The following is a 22576-nucleotide window of genomic DNA, read 5'->3' on the forward strand; positions in this document are numbered from 1 at the left end:
ACTCAATGACTTCTAGCCCAGGTGGCTCTGGGACATTATGGGTACATACCAAAGTTTGTAAAAAACATTCAAATAAACGCATGATACTCATGTCACAGTCAAGTATTTCTATTTACCCCCTTATTCTTAAGGGTTATTATCCAGTAACTACTATGAAGTCAGTAACCACTATGAAATCATATGTAAGTTATGTTGTTATGAGTGTTGTTACGAGCAACTGAAATGTGGGTCCAAAAAGGGGCCCTTATGGTTGAAAGAATTCAAACATACACAATTTTGCCCCTACCACAAAGGTACTCAAACAGAAAAAAAGTTTTGGTGTCTGAAGATTGCTTATTTAGTTGCTTCTTTAGTTTCAGAGCTTCTTTAATTTCCAGGCAAAGTACAAGTTAAGCACAAGTTATTCATTTTTCAGGCAATGTTTCTAAGGAAATACGATATAAGACAATCTACGTTTTTACCATAAAAAATTGGGGTTTGAACTTACTAACAAAAGTTAGTATCTAGTTATTTGAACTTCAAATAATAAGTTAAAATAACACCCAGACCTGTACTGTTAACTTACTATTCAAAACTCAATTGACTCAAAATGTTAAGGCTGGCCGAACACTAACACGACTTTTTTTTACAGTGAATAGGGAAAGTAACAGTGAAAGGAAAATACGTGAAAAAAATTATTAAACGATACAGGGAAAAAGAGGCTTGGTATTACTTGGATCATGAGAAGCAGAAAATGCAACCAACTTCTAAGACAAAAAATTTTGAGATGTGACAAAACATTCCTATGAAACTAATAAGTTGAATGTCTTATCTGGACTTTCTGACAGGTCCTTTGAGTTTAAAGGGGTTAAGCAATCAGCAGATGCTAAACTGTAATACAAGGTTTCTTTTGTTCTTTTCCAAAGGTACCAACAAGAATAATCCTCCTCTAGAAGTATTAATGCAATCATAAGTAAAGGGGACATAGACAAGGCGCTGAGGAATTGAGCGCACTGTTATCATACAGGCTTCTATTGTCTTGTGTCAGGCTGAGCCTGCTATTCCTGACAGACGTTCAGCCATGCAATCAGAGGAGACAGCCTAACCGTCAAAGAGATTACATTCCGGGTTGTCACAGTTGTCAGAGCCACATCTTGTAGCTCCCAGCAGGGCCATGTGTAGAGAAAAAAGTTTCCAAACTATCACTAAAAGAAATGACAACCCATTTTCTGAAGTGCGGCAAAAGTATAGAGTTTTCATTTGCAGGGGTGATCTGTTCACCTAAACACTGTATTCTGTGAATCGAGACACAGTACATCAATGATATATAATGTTTGGATGTCAAATTGACTCAACATCTCCAAGTACATCCAACTTTATACAATAGAGTGCAGTGTACAGAGAATAGACTCTTTCTAAAATACTGCAGTTTTTAGTTAGAAGACAGAAGGTTTACCTCTTGCACTCAATTACACACAATAGAGCACAAAGAAGCACATGTCGATCCCTCTTTTTCAAGCTGTAGTAACAAAGTACGAAAGTGTGAACTTTCAGCTCTTTTCTCTGGGGCCTGTTTTGTACTGGCGCTTTTCATTAAACGCTGCACAAAGTGTCGAGCCAAATGCCTCTCAATCGCTCACCACAAAACCCAACAGATCATAACCGCGTAATCCTCCACTCAGTCCCTTTAGAAACACTGTGCAGCAGGAGTGAGGTCATCTAACCTCTTAATGCCTCTGTCTACTCAATTTCCAAAGTGGAAAGCTCAATCAGAGCAGTCAAGGCTTTGGAAATAATAACAGCATAGAAAAAAAAACAGCATGCAATGACCGATTGCTTTGCGGAGATCAAATTCACTTAACATCAAAAAGTCTCCTGCTCCCGTAATAATGACTTCATCTGCAAAATGCATGATTTCTGCCCCCAGAAATGCCATATGATGTTTGTTCAGCAAGCAAACCGCCACAGCATGGTAAATACAGCTATAAATTATGGTGTCCCCCTCCCCCTAAAGGGTCAATATATCTCTCCTGTTCCGTAAGCTTTTCCCTCAGCCTCATCCATGAGAAGCAAGCAAGAGGAAGAATAAACCCAAAGAAACCACAATTAGATGAAGCTGCAGGAGAGCATGTGTGGAAAGGACTGAAAACCAGTGGGTGGACTTAGGTCATCATGCTGCAAGCCAGCAGTGGCTGCAGCAGCTGGTGAATGGGGAGGATCAACATACTTTGTGCTGGAGACGACTTCTCTGCAGGCTCCCTCCAATACCCAGCCGCAGTACGGGTCCCTGGAGGCAATGCAGGACCTGCGCAAGGACAGACACACCTGGTCTATCAGAAAATCCCTCATATGGGCATATACTTTGAAACACCTCACTCTTACGTTTTGTTTATTTCTTATTTATAGCTCACTGAAAGAAAATTAAACTTTCATATCAGACATACGTCTTTGAAAGCTGAAGATGAGATTTTTTATTATGATTTGAATTTGATTTTTTTGAGTCTTAATTTTGTGAAAAGAAAACACATCCTTTATATTTTTGACATTTTTTGACATCAAAATAAATGGAAAAATAATATAATAATATATAATTCAAATAATTCATAAAATAATATAAAAGAAAAATAATTCATAATATAGCTAATTATGTCATTACTTAATGTAATTAATTAATGTACTGTGAATCAAATCCTTAGAAAAAAAAGATTAATTCTTGACTTCTAAGGGTTAACCAGGATTACTGATCTCACTGATATCTTCCCCAGTATCTACTGATAGAGTACAGGTCTGACATCTCTTCTCATGAATAAGGGAAGCTGCTGTTAACCTTAGTGAGTAAGTTGATATGCAGGCTTCAAAACTCACTTTTTGCACTTCCCATGTCGCTCACACCGTGACAGTGGAACCTTGACCACACAGGATGTGAATGCCACAAAGAGAGATTGGCTCTTGCTGTCGATTTGCATGCTGATAATGCGCTTATCGTCTATGCCGTCGATGCTGCACCTGAAGGAACAAAAACAGAATTCAATTCAATGCAATGCTTTCTTATATATTTAGTTCTCATCTGTTGCCTCAATATTAGTGTCAAAAGCAGGGTTTTCATTCAAACTTTTCCAAGTTTTAAATGAATTACAGTAAAAGAAAGAATCAGTAAAAGAAAATGTGCAAGTGTCAGATACATCACATGAATTTCACATGTGAATAAAACAATGTTATCATATGAAAAATGTTATCACATGTGAAATGTTCATATGTGAAAAAATGTGTGAAAATGTGTGAAAAAACTTGTGATTACTTGTAAAAACATGGTTTTTGCACACTTCACATATGTAATATATGTGACCTTTCTGTAATGGCTCAAATGTGTAAATTCCCAAAGACAACATCTCACACTTGAGGAGAGTCTCGCTTGCTGTACATGGAGGGATCTGAATCTTTATTAGCTCTCAGTAGAGCAGTTTTGACAGTTCTATGTCAACTGTACATAGCTGTAGCCTTAATAGTTCAGAGGCACCTAGGGTAGCAGGTAGTGGCCTGCTTGATGAGGGCTGAAGTCACTGTCCCACGTGGCCATCACTCAACGAAAATCTTGGGGCTGTCAGTCCAGACAGCACTGATGGCAGTGCCTCAATTAGCAAATTACCAAATTAAAATGTTGAAAATAATGGCACTATTGGTCATGTAAAAAATTTGGCATAATGTTTAGTAACATATATGCATTTTGAGACACTGACGCTGTGTTTGTTATCGTCAGACAGAGCAGAAACAGAGAATTTCATTTCCGCTGTCATCAACATTTTCGCCTATTACCTTTATAAAAAATGTGGTAACACTTTCTATGAGAGCATAAAGTAAAGACAAACACCAAGCTAACGGTGGTGTACATTGACTTTCCCACATTGGGTAAAACACTGATGGCAGCAGTAGTTTCTCTGACATTTGAAGCCTGTAATGTGCTTTATTATGTGTGTTTTAGTGTTTCAGTAAATTCTTCAGTAAATACTGCAACTTGAAGCCTCACTCAACACTGGAGGTGACTTTAGTACAGTATGCTTCACTTTACTTAGAGCGGATAAATACAACTTATGAGCTATTATAATTTGTTATGATCAGTACTCATAATGTATTATGTTAACAATTCATAATGCATAATAAACATGGCTATAACATATAATGCATTTTTATAAATATTTATAGCTATGTTTATAATGTCTTATGAATGCATTATAACATGTTATGGATGTGTTTATAGATGCTTACAAAGGTGACATTCATAGAAAGTGTTACCAAAAATGTTTCCACCTCAGCCAAGTATAAAATGGTTTTATTGGCAATATTTTAAATTTTTTTTGGCTTTTCCATCCAGATTTTTTTGTGTGCATTTTCAAAACTCACATAAAAAAGGTCAATGGAAAACCCCAGATGAAACAAAATGAAAGAAATAGCTCCGCTAAACATGTTCCCCTTAGTTTTGCACTAGAGTTAATATAGTTAATAATCGAAATTTATTTGAAGCTTATAAACCAACAATTATCATCAAACTGAATGCCTAAATCATCACATGCATGTTTAGTTATCTCAAACAGATTTGCCTATTTGATTTATGACCGATGTATATGACATGCTGTTGTCTATAAAAATAGAGAAACATCCTTTGCATATTATATAGTAGTATCTTGAAGCCTGAATTTTGTCCATATTTTTATCCATCTTTATGTAACATCCTTTCACTCTTTGTCCTGGTCTTTCTCTGTTTTTGCCTTTTTCTTGGTTTCCCAGTGCTGTGTGTTTTTGTATGTCTGCCATGTGCCTTTGTTTTCTTGTGACATGTGCTTCTGTTGTCATGTTAGCTCCTCCCCTGTCCTGCCCTGTCTTCACCTGTTCTTTGTCTCCTAGCCCCACCCTCTCATTGGTCTCAGGTGTTTCTCGTTTTCTGTTAGTATTAATACCTCTGTGTTTGCATAGTCCCTTTGTCTTGCATTGTCTCTATACCCTGTTGCTGTTTCTGGTTTAGTTTAATTCAGTTCAGTTCTGTTTTACTTTGTTTTGTCTTGTCATGGATTTATCTGTTCCACTAACTTCTGCCACTGTATTTTTGGACTCTGTTGAATCTCGTTTAAATAAAAGCAACTCACACTTGCATCCTGCCTTAATGACTCCAACGTTACACTTTATACCTAACAGCATTTCATACAGTAGTCTCATTAAACTCATATTTGATCTTTTGCCACACTACTCTTAAGTTTGTCTGTCAAAATAGCATGGTTCATTTCAATGTATAAACATTCTGAAATGTTTATGTATTAGGTAGCAGTTAACTGAGCAGTCTTTTTGCTTGATGCCCCTAAAGAGTATCTCTGTGTGGTTCCCTGAAAGGGCAAAGAGCTTCACTCTAATCCTGTGCTTTACAGATCTAAAGGGGGGATTTAATTCCAACTTCATGAAGGTTGGCCCCCATGCATTAGAGCTCTCAATTAAGGCTTACGGTCCATCTACCCTATGCAATGTGCGGTGGGCATCTTTTTTCTGATCCTTCCCTGTAAAGTCACTTACGCTAACCGCTAAAGCTAAGCCATATGGCCTGCAGCCAGAGAATGCTCTGCCCGTGCCACGCTGTGTGTGGGGGGCAGGTTTGCTTGCTCTCCTACTCCACACTTTGTCACATGACACAGCTCAGTGGCTAACAACGGCAGTCTCCTTAAAAGCCCTCGTCCAACAGCAACTAACTGTGTCCAACTGCAGCTTTCATCCGCATATTTGCTTTGGCAGCCGTTTCTCTGTTTATGCCACAGCAGCCTGGTCCAAACCTCCTCATTGCATCTTAGAAAGAGAGGGGATCTCAGCTGGGTTTTGAGACGCTCATCCGATCCCCTCCTCAAACCGCTCTGCATTCTTTAATCATTCACCATTCGTTAGGCCTGGCCTTGTGGCGGCGGCCTAGCGGCAGAAGTTCCACTACGTTCTCTTTAATTTGTTCACCACACTCGAGGGGCTGTAACCTGATAAAACTCTTTTAAATGATAGAGTAGAGTTCTTCAGCAGGGCTGGGGCGCTGTAGCGTGGTCGAGATTGTGGGGTGGGGGTGTAATGGAATACACACTTCTCAGGGTTGTAGATGCTCAGCTCCTCCAGGAAGAGGCTGTCATTGAGGAAGCCGCTGCTCATTTTCGCCAGAAACTTGAGGATGATGCCCCTGTCCGAGCCCAGGAAAACGACAGTGTGGTTGCGATAAGGCCCGGCGGCGTTATCCACCGCTATACGCGTGAGCCGATATCTGCAGAAACGAAAGGGAGAGCGATGGAAAAAGAGAGGGAGAGAGGAAGAAGGGAGAGAAAGAGAGAGAAAAGCGTGAGGCAGCAGAGACATAATAAAATCTCCCTGCAATTCCCAGACTTAAAAACGTTCAGCTCTGCTCTCGCTAAAGAAATTAGACCGTTATCTGGTGCCTGCCGCTCCAATTACCATGCTTATCTTGGTGTTAATCAAATGTATGTATAATTTTCAAATCAGTATGCAAATACACTTTCAAGGTAATTAAAACTGGCGGGATGAAAATGGTAAGACAAATAAATTATCCAGGAATTTTCTTTCATCTTTGCAAATCTCTTGAGTCTTACTGTGCCGTCTACCATATTAAAACATAGGAAGGGAGAAGATGAGAGACACATATTACAGGAACGTGTGCTCAGTAATTCAGCATTACTTAGGCAAATTTACACAGACCTCAATGAACAGTGTTAGTGTAAAAGATATCAGGGACTTGATATGCCGGGTGGTCCTCTCCTGTTATATCACCATTTCCGTCTGTAAACAACTTTGATTCTTCTTTTTAAAACAAGGCCAAGTTTCGCCTGCCTGACCTGAGAGAGTCATATCCCTCTATACAGTGTCTGCCTGACAGGAACATCCTCTTGCACTGTTGGAAAATGGACCCCATTGTTCTAATTTGTTAGAAAAAGAAACACTTGAATTGAAACATCTTCCCTTCAGGGTAGAGCTGAGATAAAGGCTTACTCCAGATTCAGTTTCCAGCTCACTTCCTGCAGCTAAAGAATAGTCAGCTCAGTTATTGGTGAAACAGATACCCCAATCCCCTGCCCCAGATAATAAATGAATCTATTTGAGGGGCGATTAGTGCCTGAATTTGACTTGGCCAGCATTTGGCATTGCAAATGGCTGGATCCATTGCCAAAATGAGCGCCGATTACCATGCTGAATAGAAACCATTAATCCACACATATCATTGGAGATGAATCATTATGGAATACATCTTTCAGCATAAAACGACAGTAGGCTTGAAAGTACCATGAATCGCCAATAAATTCCAACATGTCCATGGTTTTTAAGACACACTAAAGTAATCATGTTTGTCTCTTAATCTTTTCTTTTAGCATATTTTCTTTTAATGTGTAATCCATGTTTATATCTGTCTAAAAATGTTGTGGCCTGTCACAATTATTACATAATCGCCTAATCACAATTATTTGAGATGATGGCAATTATTTAAGCTGTCTGAAATCATTTTCCACAGTCATATTTTGTTTGCCACAAAAAAAAAACAAAAACTGAATTGCGAGTGCTGGGTTAAGGCAAATAAATGGCAATAAGAGACAGCAGTAAATGCGTTCATTTACACTTTATGATGTTTTTAAAAAACTTCTAACTTGATGCTCTAGCATGTTTAGATGGCCACACTGAGTTGTAGCTAATTCTAACATTTTTTGCATGTATACTGGCAAAATTAGTGTTTTTTTCTTAAATCTACATGTAATTCTGTGTAACTGTAGACATTGTTTGTGTGAGTGTACAGGCATATTGATTCAAGAGTACAACCAGTGTTAGCTACTAAATATTTTTTACTTTCACTATAGTTGTACTTGTTAAACATATAAAGCCATGCAAAGCCTTCTTTCATGAAATATGGTCTTAAATTATTTTGACATTGTGGTTAAATCAAAGTTAATAAAAATAAAAAAATATTATTATTATTAATAGCCTAAAGGGTAAGAGGCTAAAATTACTGTAAAGGAAACCTACATTAAGAGTAGCCTACAGGCTATAGTCCTTACAGTAAGCGTGCAAATGTGCAATTTATGAAACCTACAGCCAAAACTTCCAAACCATGCCCAGAACAAAGGCAGTTTACAGCACAAACTCAAGCATGCTTATTTTCTCTGATTTAAGCGGGTTACCTGCTGTACTGAAAAGTGTTATTGGAAAAAGGGGCCGCAGAAAAGAAGTTGTCTCTCTTGGTCAGTATTTGTGGCTCTTTTTTTAAGAAAATGGGCTCACATGGTGTGCTGTTGGTGCAGGAAAGCAGCACAGCTAAGCAGCTCTCATTTGCCTTCCACTCCCCCACCTACAACACGGTACTATTGACAATCGCTGATGGCTACAGGGCACGATCAGATGATAAAATATTGAACACAATCTCACAAACGCATAAGACAGTCTCCTTCTCTTGCTTGTAAGAACATGAAGGTTCTGACTGAGCTTCTAAAAAAAATATTCATGTCACAAAGTGACCATTGGGCTTCATTAGTGGCTAAAAGCTGATCAGATGTGAATGCTCACCGAACCATTGTCTTGAGAAACCAAGGGCGGTTGGCGATGGAGGGCACTGCCTCGTCCATCAGAGGGTGCATCTTGATGAAGTTCAGTGTGTCATCAGGGAATTCATTGGACACTTTGTACTTCTCCACTGACGGTGACCCAGCACAGCAGCCTGGCCTAAAGGGCACAGAAGGACATGAAAAGAGAGATAGAGTTTAAAACTGGCGGGATGAAAGTGGTAAGACAAATAAATTAACCAGGATTTTTTTTCATTCATCTTTGCAAACCTCCTGAATCTTAAAGCAGTGTCTACAATATTAAAAGAGAAAGGAGGAGATGAGAGATGTAACACAGAAATGTGTGTTCAGTAATTCAGCATTACTTAAACAAATTTACACAGACCTCACTGAACAGTGTTAGTATAAAAGATATCAGGGAGAGCGAAAAGATCACTTGGTGCTCAACATAAAAGCATTACAACAGGAAACACAGATTTGTTCTAGTCAAATCATAGCATTCCAGAGAGGGAGCTAAAAGGAAAACAGGATCCTCAAGCAAAGGTTTAGATTTAATAAAAGGGTTCTGTCAGGTTCATTTTATCAAAGTTCATACTATTTGGCTTCCATTCACATTGTACTGCCTTACTAAGCGCTGACTAAGAGTTTTAAATACACAAGCAACACATGGTGCCTTTTCCGCACGATGAAAAAAAGCACGGTTCAGCAACAGAGTAAACCTTCTCATCTGTTAGTACACTCACACCATGTAGAGAGAAAATAAAAATTACATAAAAACAGAGCTAGTGCCTTCGTTCTCATTAACACCTGACCTTGTTTCTCGCAAACACATAATTTTATGCTAATCAGCGCCGCCAATACCCTTGTTGCGCACGACATAACGACAAACCATATGGAGGGCTAGAAACGGCCTGGAATCGTCTTCCCTGGATCTTTGCTCTTAAAAGGCTTTTTCAGGGGGAATGCAGCTAGCTCCTTGGTGTGATAATTAGGGGTACGGGGGACAAAGATTGACCAGGCTGGCTGGTGCTTTTGGAAAATTAGTCAGCCATCTGGAAAATGAGCTCATGCCTCATTTGCTGATATGCACTTTCTCTTTCTCTCTCTCTCTCTCTCTCTCTCTCTCTCTCATGGCAAGGTAACATGTTATTCAAAGAGCACTACCCAAGGTGGCCATGATTCATTCATAAGGTATACATAATGCCTTCCTAAGCCATTTGCAAATATTCATAAGTGTGGTCAGCGTCATGTCACAGAATCCTAAACACCAGTGCTAATTATATCTGTGAAAGTCCACAGTGCCATTGTTGTTCTGAGGGTATTTCTGTGGCTGCAGAAAGCAATGCCCTGCCCCTATGCTGGCCTCTACGACACTGTCTAACCTGTAGAAGTTGCAGTTATCGCTAGTGAAAACAAAACAAACACTGTAATTTAACATTAACAGATATGTGTCCAGTCTTACTTTGCAGAAAAGTAACCGTCCTTTATATTTTTGTCAATTTCTCCTAATTTTTTGACATTGAAACAAACAGAAAACAGTCTGTGCAGATTTAAACCTGTCTATACAGTATGTAAATCAAATGTAAATGTGACTTCATAATACAACTCATTTACATTTAAATAATTTAGCAAAATGACAATAATGACTCTCAGGGTTAAATATCTTTGCTAGGTGGTTCTGAAAGATGTGCAGGAGATAAAGGCACTGGTGGATACCTTGGCTTAGGCACCTTGTCCTCAGGCACAGGGGTCCAGGTGGAATCAGGGGACTTCTGTTCTTTGAAGCGGCCTGTGAAGGCTGTAGCAATGTCTGCCATGTCGTAGGCGCAGACGGCTGAGCCTGGAATACTACAACAGAGCCAAGAGACGTACAGTAATTCACCCGCAGTTACCCACCACTGTGTACATAACAAAACTCTGAATCACTCATTCTCTTTAGTCTCCTCTTTTACCAGCCAGTCTAACAGGAATAAAGCAGGAAAAGAGCATACAAGGACATAATTGTGAAAGCTACAGAGATGGGACTCTGTTAACCTCAATGACCAAAACTGTAAATCTCAGTAATAAGCCAGAAATACTTGGCCTGCGAGGCAGAACTGGCATGTTGTCAGAGCACTTGGTCAGAACCAATGACTAATATGTCCCCATTGTACAACTGGAACTTCTAGTCAATAGAAGTTCATTCTCTATGCTTTGAATAACTTTGAATATGGCCCTTACTGAAACCCTCATTGAAATTTCTTAGTTGCTTGGCTGATTTTAATGCCCATTAAGCAGGCTCAATTGCACTGTCACAAGCAATTGGTTTATCCCTTTAAACCTCTATAACATGGGAATTGTAAAATACGGCAAGCTCTACGCCGGCTCTGCGATTCTAATTTAGATAAAGAAATTAGCTGCCGAGCCTATTCTCTATTCATTATTGATAAATCAAAAACTATCCCTCTAAATACGCCACTCTGTATTACGAGGCCAGGGACTCGCCAGGTTTGGTAACAAGAATGAACATACCTGTTGAATGGCGTGGAGAAGGTTGCCATGACAACATCTCGTCCATTAATGTGGATGACGTCAGTGACGGCCTGCAGGATGTTGAAGTAGAAGTGCGAGTCTCCAGGGATGGAGCAATTGAGCCGGGCCTTTAGGAAAGATGTCCACTGCTTCTCCAGCACGCGCTGCGAGCCACCACGATCATTCTTACATACTCGTGCCACTCGTGGGAACACCACCTGGCAAAGGGACGGATGCAGATACTGAACAACCTATTGTTTTAGAGATCTGACACTCTCAAAACTCCAAAAATGGTACGTAGTACACAGCTAATACACACTACTGCGCAAAAGTCAAAGACCACCCTTCATTTATGTAATTTCCAGTCAAAACTGCCATTATGTACAAGTTATTATTTTTTCATATTTCTGAGGAGGTCAGATACAAGATAATCCTCTTGCATTAGGAAGGGGAAAGTCAAAGGAAAATAAGTAAAAAACAAACAAACAAGCATTTACAAAACTCATAATATTACTAAATTAATTATTATTAAATTATTAATATAAATAATAAATAAATCTAGTAATTAATTGTTAAAAGAAATAGAGGAAATGGGACTCTCAACAACTGTTCACGACCTAGCAGACCTGTCACCATCAGATAAAGAGTACTTAAGGCTTTCATCTTTTTATACATAGGGGAAAATCAAGCTCCACTCTTGCTTCAGGTCCAAAAAAAAAGAGGTGTTTATGTCCACTGTGAGAATTCAAATTAACTCTTGAACGTGTATCAAGAATGTGTAGCTGTGAAGATATTGCTGAGTAAAGACGAAACCAAATTTGAAAAACACAAAAATTGCCAATCAAACAAAGAAGATGCAGGTGTTCTCAGAACAATGAACTGACCACTCTAGAGCCCAGACTTAAACACTGGATGTGTTTGAGATTACTTAAAAGTAAAAAGTGCAACCAACCTCTAAGACTGAACTTTTGAGTTGTGGTTCGTTTTGAATGGAAATTAAACAAATGAAGGATGATCTCTTTTGCATAGTACTGTAATTTTCACAGATGTTAAAGGTAAATCTCTGATCTCACAATGATTCAGTGAGATTCAAGTATGACTGTTAAAGAAGTAATTCAATGCCTCATGAAATCTGAAATTTGCATCATGATTTGATTCATAATTTTGGTATTTGATTCATAATATTGGTGTATTTCAAAATCAGTACAACTAAATCACCACCTTCAGGTTCATACATTACAATACATCAAAGCATTTTTACACCCCTATTTTAAATGTATTTTCCACTCATATTTATAATCTAATAACAATGCTACTAAACCTAAACACTTTATTCTAAACATACAGTACACTGTACATTACCATGAAATTATTTATACAGAGTTGACAATATTATTCCTTCATTTTGGACCTTTCAGAGATCTTGAGCCCTTGAGCACACCACTTAAGACCCCTGCACTACTCCTGAGTAGCAAAGCTGTAATTACAGTAATCTTTCTAATGCATCCTACTGTAAGTGCTGAAAGCTGTTTTCACAGGAGGTGCTCCCACTACAATTAGACCCCAGCCAAAGAGCAGTTTGCATGCAAACAGCACCTTGTGAAATTACAAAAACTCCAAACAAGATTCATTAAATGAATTTGCCATAATTATTTTTTGAGCCCAGTTCTCCATTTTCAATATTCAACAGGTACATGGGGGAGGGGGGATAGGGAAGTATTTTGGGAACTCAAACTGAGCATTCATACAATGTCTGTGGAGTTCTCCATGCTATTTTAGCCCCTTCATCCTGAGTGTGTTTTCCTATTTTGAACAAGGCCCGACCTTTCCTGAAAACCCTCTCAGATATTTGAGACACCCTCTTCCTGTTTGCTTCCAAAAGCACATCCTGTCTGTAATGGTATGGTAGGAAGTGCTGTACAGTAGCGTCTTTTTCAATCAAGAGGCACATCACGAACACTGTTCCCTCACCTTTCCCATGCTGTTGTATTCCATAGCGATTTCCCGAAAGAAAAAGTAAATGAAGTCACCATAATCCACTGCCTGGACAAAATAGGGCTCTGCAATAAAGAAAAGATAAACATACACATACATGCTGTGTTCAGTATTCTTTCTTAACTCTACCATCGCTTTGATTGTACGGTGACGAAGGGCAAGAATAAAAGACTAAACTTAGTATAAGATTAATCTATTGCTGAACTTCTCCATGAGCTAGTGCAAGGCTATGTTTCTCTCAGCAGGCCGGATAAGGAGAGGAAATGTTCCCTAACCAAGCCCAAACATAACTCCTAAAGATAAAATCTCTCTACGTAAAACGTATCATACTCCCTCTTTCTTTCTATTCTCCTTACCTTTTAGCCACTTTGAATCATGTTTGACTGTGCGTAGGGTTGGGCTGTCTCCTAGGCTGCGATAAATGACAGCGTCGATGGCCAGAAAGTCAGTGACCGTGGCAGAGTACAACTTTCCATCTGCAAAGAAGACAGAGAAATAATCATGGCATTACAAACACATACGCAAAGGTTCCACTCTCCGAGAACGACCACACAAGAACACACAGGGCTTAGAATCCTGAACCAAAACTAACCGTGCTGAAACATCACAGTGACAAGCAGCTTGTATTCACAAACATTTGTAAATGCACTCACAGACAGAAGTTCTAGCGAAAAGTGAACTAAAAACAACCGTAGCCACACATGAGGTTTGTAGTAAAAGAAAAGGTAATGAGTCACCGTCAAAATGTTTGCTCTGCTTTGGCAAAACAAAGAAATATATGATGGCAATACTGCAATTAGCATGACTGTGACTATCACTGGGAATGAATCACTTTTGCAGGCCTCAAATTGGAAGGCTTTCTGAAGCCACTAATGGTGAGATGACTCATCTGGGTTTTCCATCTTGGGAGTTATTTTTAATCCCCATATTTCGGGGATTTTTTTTTTCTAATACCACAATAGTTTCATGTGTTTCCAAACCGGCCACAGGCGAAGGCTGCCAAGCAACACGCTCTTCCCAGAAACAGAGAGAATCTGTCGCAGAATGAGTGTCTGCTAGCTTAGACTGCCTTGGAGTGCCTTGTATTCCTGGCATGCTTCTTTAAGACTTACAGTACTGGGCCATCTAAAGAATCCGCATTACTGTTTAAAAGCTGTGGCATGTCTGGCACTTATCACTGACAGCCAACAGTCTTAAAATAAAATGCTCCATGTGCAGCTAATATTCAATAATGGGGAAATTAGCAATTTTTATGAGTGATAGTATAAAAATAGTTGTTTTGATGGCTCACCAGCAAACAAGGCAACATTGGCATGCTTGGCATCATACGGGCATCGGGCCATTCCACTAATCTCCTCCCCAAGGGCATCCAGGGTGTCTGTCTAGGGATAGAGAAACAAAGGTCAAAGGTTATCTCCACCCAAAAGCAAGGGTGACCGTGCTTTTGCAGTTGCTGCTCCGAAGCCGAACAGCCTACCCTCAATATTAGAAATACCTCATCTGTTACTGTTTTCAAATCAAGACTTAAAACTTACTGTTACACTTGCATTTTGAAATTGTATTATTATTATTATAACATTTTATTTTATGATTTATTTTATTATTACATTTTCTTCTTCTTTTTATTGTTCTTATTAATTATCTTTCAGAAAATCTTTCTTTCAGATATTATTTATTTTCATATATTTCTTTCTATGTACAGCACTTTGGTCAACTTTTGTTGTTGTAAATGTGCTCTATAAATAAAAATTACTTACTTACTTTCTTACATAGCAACAAGCAAGCAGCACCTACACCTAAACAGCTTTACACCTAATCTACAGCCATAACGATCTGTTCACTGTCAATAGCCTTGATGCCATAAAAAATAAGGCAAATAATACTAGTCAGCTGTGAGGACAAAGGGTTTCTAAATTAACTAGCATCTTGAGACATCCATCCAAGCGTATTGTTGTATGGGGTGATTTTCACTTAAGGAGTTATTTTTAAAAGCTTTTTTTGCTCTTGACAAAGGCCGGAGCTTGCCAAGAAGTATAAGTGCTTACGCCACCCTTTTTGGCCTCTAAACAGGTCATTTTGTTTTCTATTTCTTTCTTGGCGGAAAGAGCTATCATCTAGCTGCTGAAAAAGGTCACGCTGAAGTCTCGCCACATGCAGAAGTTCTGCTGGAGGATATGAAATATCAGCAGCTGACACAGAGAGCCTAATTAACATTTCTTACAAAGGTGTTAAGCCAAAGATGAATAGGAATGCTGGAATTAGTAACACTGGCAATGTAACCATGTGGCACACTTCAAAACCCTTGCTTTCCCTGCACTAGAAGTTTATGGGTGATTCCGTAACCAAGGTGCCATTTAGCCTTTGTAAGCTTTTTTTTTAATTTCCAGCACTGAATCAAAGAAAACATACATTAAAGCATTCAAAAATGTGTTAATCCATCTCTGGAATAATATTTAATTTTTTTACAAAGTTTGTTTTTTGACAATGGCTTAAATGAGCAGCAAGGTTGCAAGCAACAGGGTTGAGGTTTTAGGCATAGAATTAGCAAATTCACACAAAGTGCTTAACTGGCACCCATGTTAATGGCATGAGGACATTTAGGATATTCTAATGATATATTTAAATATATTTTATGAATGAACAATTTACTTTTCATATATCAAAGTGACCAAGTGACCTTGTCAGTCAACATCACAATATCATTGAAAATAAAGAAAATAAGAATGAGAAATTTTATTTACATTATTCCTATGATCTTTCAAATTATGCAACTTTCTGTCAAACATGTGACCTGTAGGATATTCCACATATTTAATAGGGGTTAATGTGTTTAGGTATATATTATTATAATATATTGTTATAGTGGTCTGGCACAGACTCAAAATGCTGTAGGTAGGATTTATTCATTTTTTAAGTTATTTATCTGACACATACACAAACATTGTTGTGAAGGACACATTGCCAGTGCTTAAAATGTCTTTTATCTTTACTTTCCACACACACATACATACATGTATGTAAATGTAATGTCAGCGGGACATGAATGGCACTTCAATCGTGGAATCACTCTTATATATAGTTACATTTTGCTTTGACTATAGCTGTGTAGGTGAGGGCCTTCCATCTCTGTTGATGAGACTGTGGTGACAACCTTTGCTCTTGTTAGGAGTGCCTTTCAAGCTATTCTTGCCTTTTCAATGGGAAGTAGAAACTCTTAGACAGTGACCAGATATATGAGGTCAACGCTATATCAAACAGCAAGGGGGAATTATAAAAAGACCCTGTTGTTTCACTTTGCTATGCCAACATCCTGCAGATTTCTCTTGAAGGAGGACTTTGACTGATACCTTCATTAATTCCATCAAAAGGAGGAATTTCGTCGGTAATCCGAGCATAGCCTCATGCTGCCTGGTAGACGGTTCAGTAGATGAACGGTGGGAAGTGTATCATATTACACGCAAAGGCCTATCATTCATGTACAGAGTTATAGCTTCCGTAACGCATTAGGGAGGGCCCCCTTTGAAATGGTTATGGGAAGTTTTTTTATTTTGCAGTCAGTCATTATCCACATCACCTGCACCGCCCCAGCTCCGCCCGGCAACAGGTGATGTAACTGACACCAGCCGTATATCAGGCGACCAAGAGAAGCGTTAATACACAAAGCTGTGCTTGCCTGTTCTGAGCCTGGGCCGAGGCTGCCAAAGTGTCTGTCTGAGCGGTCCCAGGGTGCATGAGTGCCGGCGCCGAGCGGGCCGCAGATGGGCCCTCAGGAGGGGGAGGTGTGTGTATGTGTGTGTATTAAGCAGAGCCGCCGCTCAGTAGAACATTTGTACAGTGGACCCCCCTCCTCTGCTCTCTCTCTCAGAGGCTCTGATTAATGTGGGATGAGTTTGGCCCCAAAACAGAAGCCCTTTTCAGAGCCATCACACTGGGAGGATGGAAAGGCGGAACAGTGGCCAAGGTGGACACACATATGCGCAGTCCGAGTATGGCCGTCACACAAGTAGGCACGCCCAGGGGCTTGCAAGGGCCAAAGATCCGCAGGGGGAAAATCTGTGTGCAGCTTCTGCAGCTCCTGGCAAAAAAGGCTCTACTGCCTCTTTTCAACAAGACCGGGATTGTTTTTATTTATTTTTTATTTATTTAGGTTTTTTTTTTGCTGTGCCAGTTATTACACAGCCCTTTGGATGTCTATCGCTGTTGGAAGGAGCATCAAAAGTATTTGGAATCATTTAAATTACTAAGACACATTCAGATAAACAACAGTCTCTATGTGTACTTTCCCCAGTAAACACTATCAAAAGACTCTGCTTCATGCACGCCTGCGAATTCAGCTAGAATAAATGCGAAGGGAAAAGAAAGCAGGGTTCAAAGGGCAAGTCTTCCAGACACTAGGCAGTGAAAGGACTCCAAGCCTAAAAAAAAAGACATTCAGCACTCACAAAGAGGAAGGGAGGGTGGCGAGAACATCTCAATGACAACTACAAGCATGTCGACTAAAAATTCAGCATAGAAAAGACGTTTATTAGCGTCGTCGACTAATATGTGTTCCACAAAAAGGTGAAAAACACGCAGAGAGGAATGTAAGTGGGAACGTCTCTTTCGAAAAATGAACAGGGCCTCTTATGCTAAACTGGTGTGCCCTTCCACGTCATTCCAAACTTTTTTCCCCAAGACAGCACAAGCTCTCACACGCTATCGAACCTAGGACACTGCTCTGTATAAAATATGTCAAAACAAATGATGAACACATTCATGTCTGACCAATTGTAGCATTAACATTAGAGCGGCTAACGCAAACCATCCGTGCCCGGCTGGGCATCTCTGCTTTGAAACAACGGCACCGGCCCACACCTGCAAATCACTCATGCAGGGGTAATCCATCACTGTCCATGGCTCATGTTTTTTTTGCTACAGTATGTCACAGTCTCATTGAGCTGTTTGCATTCCAAATCTGCCACGTATTCTGGTGCTGTGGAAAGAGGTCATGGAGAATGGAGCAATACCTTGTAAGTTCGACAGGAAGGGTTGAAAGCATTTGTTCCGCATACAAACAGGGTGTCATCGTTTTGCTGGAGAAGAACCTTGATGAAATTGTGGCATTCATCCTACAGAAAGGAAAACAAGCGGAGAAAGATACTCAAGCCTATGTGTGCTTCACAAAAGCAGCTTAGCTTAGAGCAAGGCAGCATTTTTGAAAAATATTTATTTAGCACATTTGACTGTCATACATAGGATCTTTTCCTACTCCATTTTACAGGCTATTAAAAGAGTTAGTGTTTCTGTTTTAAAATAGCATCACAACTCTTGCTCCTTTATCGCCCTTTATTTCAATCCATCAGGTTAAAATCCATTACCAATTACGCCATTACAACTTCCAAAAATATAACAACAGAAACCTGATTCTATTGTATCACATTGCAAACCTACATTAGTCTGGACCTAAAAGCCTTTATTAGATTTCAGAACATTAAGTTATCTAAACATCCAAACAACAGAGTGTGTGTTATGACATGACATGATATGTACATGGAGATTGTCAGTGTACCTTATGCTTCCCTTTCATTCTACAAGTATCCACGTCAGCTTGCCTGGACTTCCATGTCAGTTTCTGTTGAGAAGAAATCGATGATGAATCAGCGCTGATCTGCTTAGGCTTTACACCAAGGATGTCTCAGACATACAACACATTATACTAGATTACGGCCGTCTCTTATTGGCCTAGAGGTCAAATGGAGCTGTCGTTCCAGAAGGCTATGTAAGCTGTAAACCACATTTACAAACCGCTAACTGATTAAACACTGACGCTAAATGGTATCCTTTTGTTAATCAATCTCACTCGCCCCCGAGTCCTGGATCAATCTCATTCTTTTATTATTCTAGAGCACAGCAGAGGAAAGCACAGGCTAAATGAGAGCAGTTACATGTACACATAAATCTCTGGCTTCCCATGTCCCTCTTTTTAGGAAAGATGACGCATGGCAATGACTCTTGATAGGATAATGTGCTTAGTGGGGTCACAGCGCTGGAGCGTCTTCTGCCAGAGTCCCGCTTGGGTTTCAGCGTCGCCAAGTAATTAAGGGGGAGTGGAGGATCGTATCCTGCAGGACAGCTCAACAGGGAGTGCTCACCTTGCTGAAAAAGATCTCTTCCGTATTGGCTGTTTCAATGTCAATGGTATATACATGATCCCTAGAAAAAAGACAGAAATAATTCATTGGTGATAATCCATGACACTTAGCTTTTAAAAATGTTTTTAATACAAAAGTGCTCTTTGTCAGTTTGCAACAAAGTACCCGTCTAACCAGATTCGTTTTAAGGATATCAATATCACAAATGTAAATATTTGACGAAATTTGTGACAGTACTACACTGAGAATAATGCCATACCCCACATAGCTCTTGTTGTAATGGCAGTACCCATCAGCAGGAAGGAAGACACTTAAAGAACATGAAGCATAATATCCCTAATTTACCCTATTTATATATAGAAAACAGCTGTTGTAACATCTTTGCATGTATTTTTCTTACTTACTAAAAAGTAACAGCATGAAAATTCAAATTTTACAGAAAATTTGTGTTCCAAACTTTTGACGGGCAATGTACTTTCAATTACAAAAGGAAGACAGCTTGTCCCTTCAGACAGACACATGCAGTAAAGGTTCCAATGTGCTCCAGGACCCACAAAGCTGCCTTTGTTCCAAGGAAGGTTGGTCACTGGGGGAGTGCCAAGTCATTCTGTGCTGTTCAGGTCAATTAAGTTCGGTGCTCAACCACAGGAAATATATACCAACACTCATTAAAACACAAGACAGGGGTTATGTGTTTCAACTGGTTATACTGCCATCTCTACCAGCATATGGTGCGCTTAAACTCGGGAGTTAAATGACCCTTGCCAAAGTTCCACTCTCTGTATACATAACAATATTTGGAGGATATCACATTCGTTTCAGACGGAGGACATGGTGGAACCGCGCCCAGTCTTGTAAATTGTTTAATGTGTTTGAGATTACTTGCAAATGTGTTTTTAATCAGGGCCGACATCTTCAGAGTTCAGTTTAATTATATCTAACAACCTGCACAGTGGCTTGCGTTCTCATTACCCAAATTTAATAAAGTCTGGACGAGAAGCCATTTCTGAAATGAATCCACTTACACAAGTTTCCTGGGGCTTGGCAATCTCCAGTTGGATAAAACTCTTCCGAATTATGTTATCCAAAGTCTCAGTCACAGCACGTAATTAATCACGTGTCCAATTTCAAACAGTTCACAGTTTCTACTGAATGGCATAGATGTCTACACTGAAAAAAGGTGGATGTTCTCAGTCCTAGCTGCCTTGGTCAAGTGGCAAGTCCTGCCTGATTTTGAGCCAACAAATTATCATGTTATAAACACTTTCATTACATGGTGCTCAAAATAATTTGAACTGGTTGAGCAGATATGGCCATGGTGGTCAGTGATTTCTCAGTGGCTCCTAATATTCATTCCTCCTCTATGCACCAAAGGCTGGGTAAATATATTTAAAGCTAATGAAGTGTAATTTTTCCTATACTGGTGACAAACAGCCACAAATTTTCTTAGCTTCATGTTAGTTGTTGGTTTCTTAGGTATGCAGCTGGACTTCACGTCTTGGCTAACAAAGTAGTGGTCAAGATCAATGACGCACCACTTCTAGATTACAGAAAGCTAAACCCCATGTGACCCTATATCGTATTTCTTCAGAGCAATTGAGCTCCGCTCCTAATGAATTTCAATTAGCGCAGGTAAGGTGTCGTTTCAGCCGACTCTCTCCCAGCTCTTTAATGAAATTTCATTCTACCGAATAATTACGATCGCGAAGGACGTGCTCTGACATCACAAACTGAGTGAGCCTCATGACATCAGATCATAAAGTTCAACATGAAAATCTACTCAATATACTATGTAATGAACCTTTGAAATGACTGGGCAAATTTAAGTAAGTATGTGGACAGCAAAACCTTTTGTTTTTAATACAATATTTAAAACAAGCCCTGCGATGGACTGGCGACCTGTCCAGGGTGTATCCTGCCTTCCGCCCAATGGCAGCTGGGATAGGCTCCAGCACCCCACCGCGACCCAGAAGGATAAGCGGTTTAGATGATGTATGTATGTATGTATGTATGTATTTAAAACAAAATTTGTACACAATACAATGAGCATGCTTTCTTTATTGTGTTGCCCAACACAACCTAACATTTCAAAGATTAACCAGGTTTCTTTAAGGACAACAATATCACATATTTATGACAGTACTACACTGAGAATAATGATAAACCCAAAATATTGTATCCTGTTGTTGTGAAGTCAGCACTCCTCAGTGGTCAAACCTTCTGCTGCCTGAACCACCTTTGAGGAAAAGATATTCAATACGTGTATGTTGCTTCAGTAATGATGCAACAGGTCATATGGTCTCTATCTCTGATCTCCACCAACCTCTCCACATTCTCTAACACATTATGACACCTTCTCAGTTCAAACATTTCTGTCACAAGTAAAGAGATAAAACAGCGGTCAGCGATGCGTTAGGCAAACATCCTGCCAGCACAATACTGCGGCGGTCACTGTGCAAACATGACCAGTTCAAACACCAGCTGCACCTGTGGCCACGTCAGTTCGAGTCCACGCTTGCTTCCTGCTGGCTTCAGCTCCCTGGCCTTCCTATTAAGAGAGCCTAACAACTGCGATGTCGTTTGAAAGTTCAGCTCTTTGACCAGCTGCAAAGCAGCAAGTGTTGTGAGAATGGAGCATCTTTCAAGCTGAGCAACTGAGCTCTGGCCTAGACAAGCAAATAAAAGCTTCAGGAGCTTGCCACAAGCAAACAAACAAAACCTTACGTGTAGCTTCGTGTGTCATTTCTTTCACAGTGACCGAGGTGCTATGAAACTTCAGCATGGCATAAGTATATCAGTTCAAAATCTGATATTAGGGTGTGCTGTGCTTGGGCAGAGCTGGTGGAAGAGGATTTGGCTATCCACCAGCAGAACAGAGAGGCTTTGTGCTGAGGAATGTCGTTTTCATAACACCCCATTTCTTTGGGGGGTGACCGCAGGCCAGTGCCGGTCCATCTGGTGGCCTTTTGTAAAACAATCTCGCTTTCCGACGGCATGGGGTGGGGGGCTTAGTTAGTATGCACCCCGCACCTATCTAAATGTACCCCACCCCCCTTCATAACTAGACTGCGGAAGGCTGAGAGACGTCGCACACTGTCTGGTTAAACCTCACACGACACACACGAAGTCTATGGCTGCGATGATTAGTTCAGAAAATCGACAATGTTGATTATGAAGAAACATCACCATAAATTTGTATTAATGTGTCATTAAATTATTTGCAATATACTATATTAAGTGCAGAGGATGATATGGTTGCTATGGGTTTGATGCACCATAAATGAAGAAATCACTTGTTGCACAGACAAAACTTTGAATGATGGCTGTAGCAGTCCCGGACAAAGTACAGAAATCCAGTACTTGAGTAAAAGTAGAGATACCCTTGGT

General features: G+C 39.8%; 1 protein-coding gene across 4 annotated transcripts in view; it reads right to left on the reverse strand.

Annotated features, from left to right (window-relative positions):
• Nucleotides 1-22576, reverse strand: part of sema6a (sema domain, transmembrane domain (TM), and cytoplasmic domain, (semaphorin) 6A) — a 68645-nt gene that overhangs the window by 13939 nt on the left and 32130 nt on the right. For all 4 annotated transcript variants that reach the window (XM_036578468.1, XM_036578467.1, XM_036578465.1 and 1 more), the window contains exons 4-15: nt 19190-19250; nt 18607-18669; nt 18065-18166; nt 14350-14440; nt 13415-13534; nt 13035-13123; nt 11064-11281; nt 10269-10400; nt 8557-8712; nt 6083-6256; nt 2845-2985; nt 2207-2284 (exon numbers count right to left, since the gene is read on the reverse strand). In XM_036578468.1, the coding sequence (XP_036434361.1) occupies nt 2207-2284; nt 2845-2985; nt 6083-6256; nt 8557-8712; nt 10269-10400; nt 11064-11281; nt 13035-13123; nt 13415-13534; nt 14350-14440; nt 18065-18166; nt 18607-18669; nt 19190-19250 (1425 nt within the window). The remainder of the gene's footprint in view (nt 1-2206; nt 2285-2844; nt 2986-6082; nt 6257-8556; nt 8713-10268; nt 10401-11063; nt 11282-13034; nt 13124-13414; nt 13535-14349; nt 14441-18064; nt 18167-18606; nt 18670-19189; nt 19251-22576) is intronic.

The sequence above is a fragment of the Colossoma macropomum genome, unplaced genomic scaffold (assembly GCF_904425465.1).
Source record: "Colossoma macropomum unplaced genomic scaffold, Colossoma_macropomum, whole genome shotgun sequence".
Taxonomy (NCBI): domain Eukaryota; kingdom Metazoa; phylum Chordata; class Actinopteri; order Characiformes; family Serrasalmidae; genus Colossoma; species Colossoma macropomum.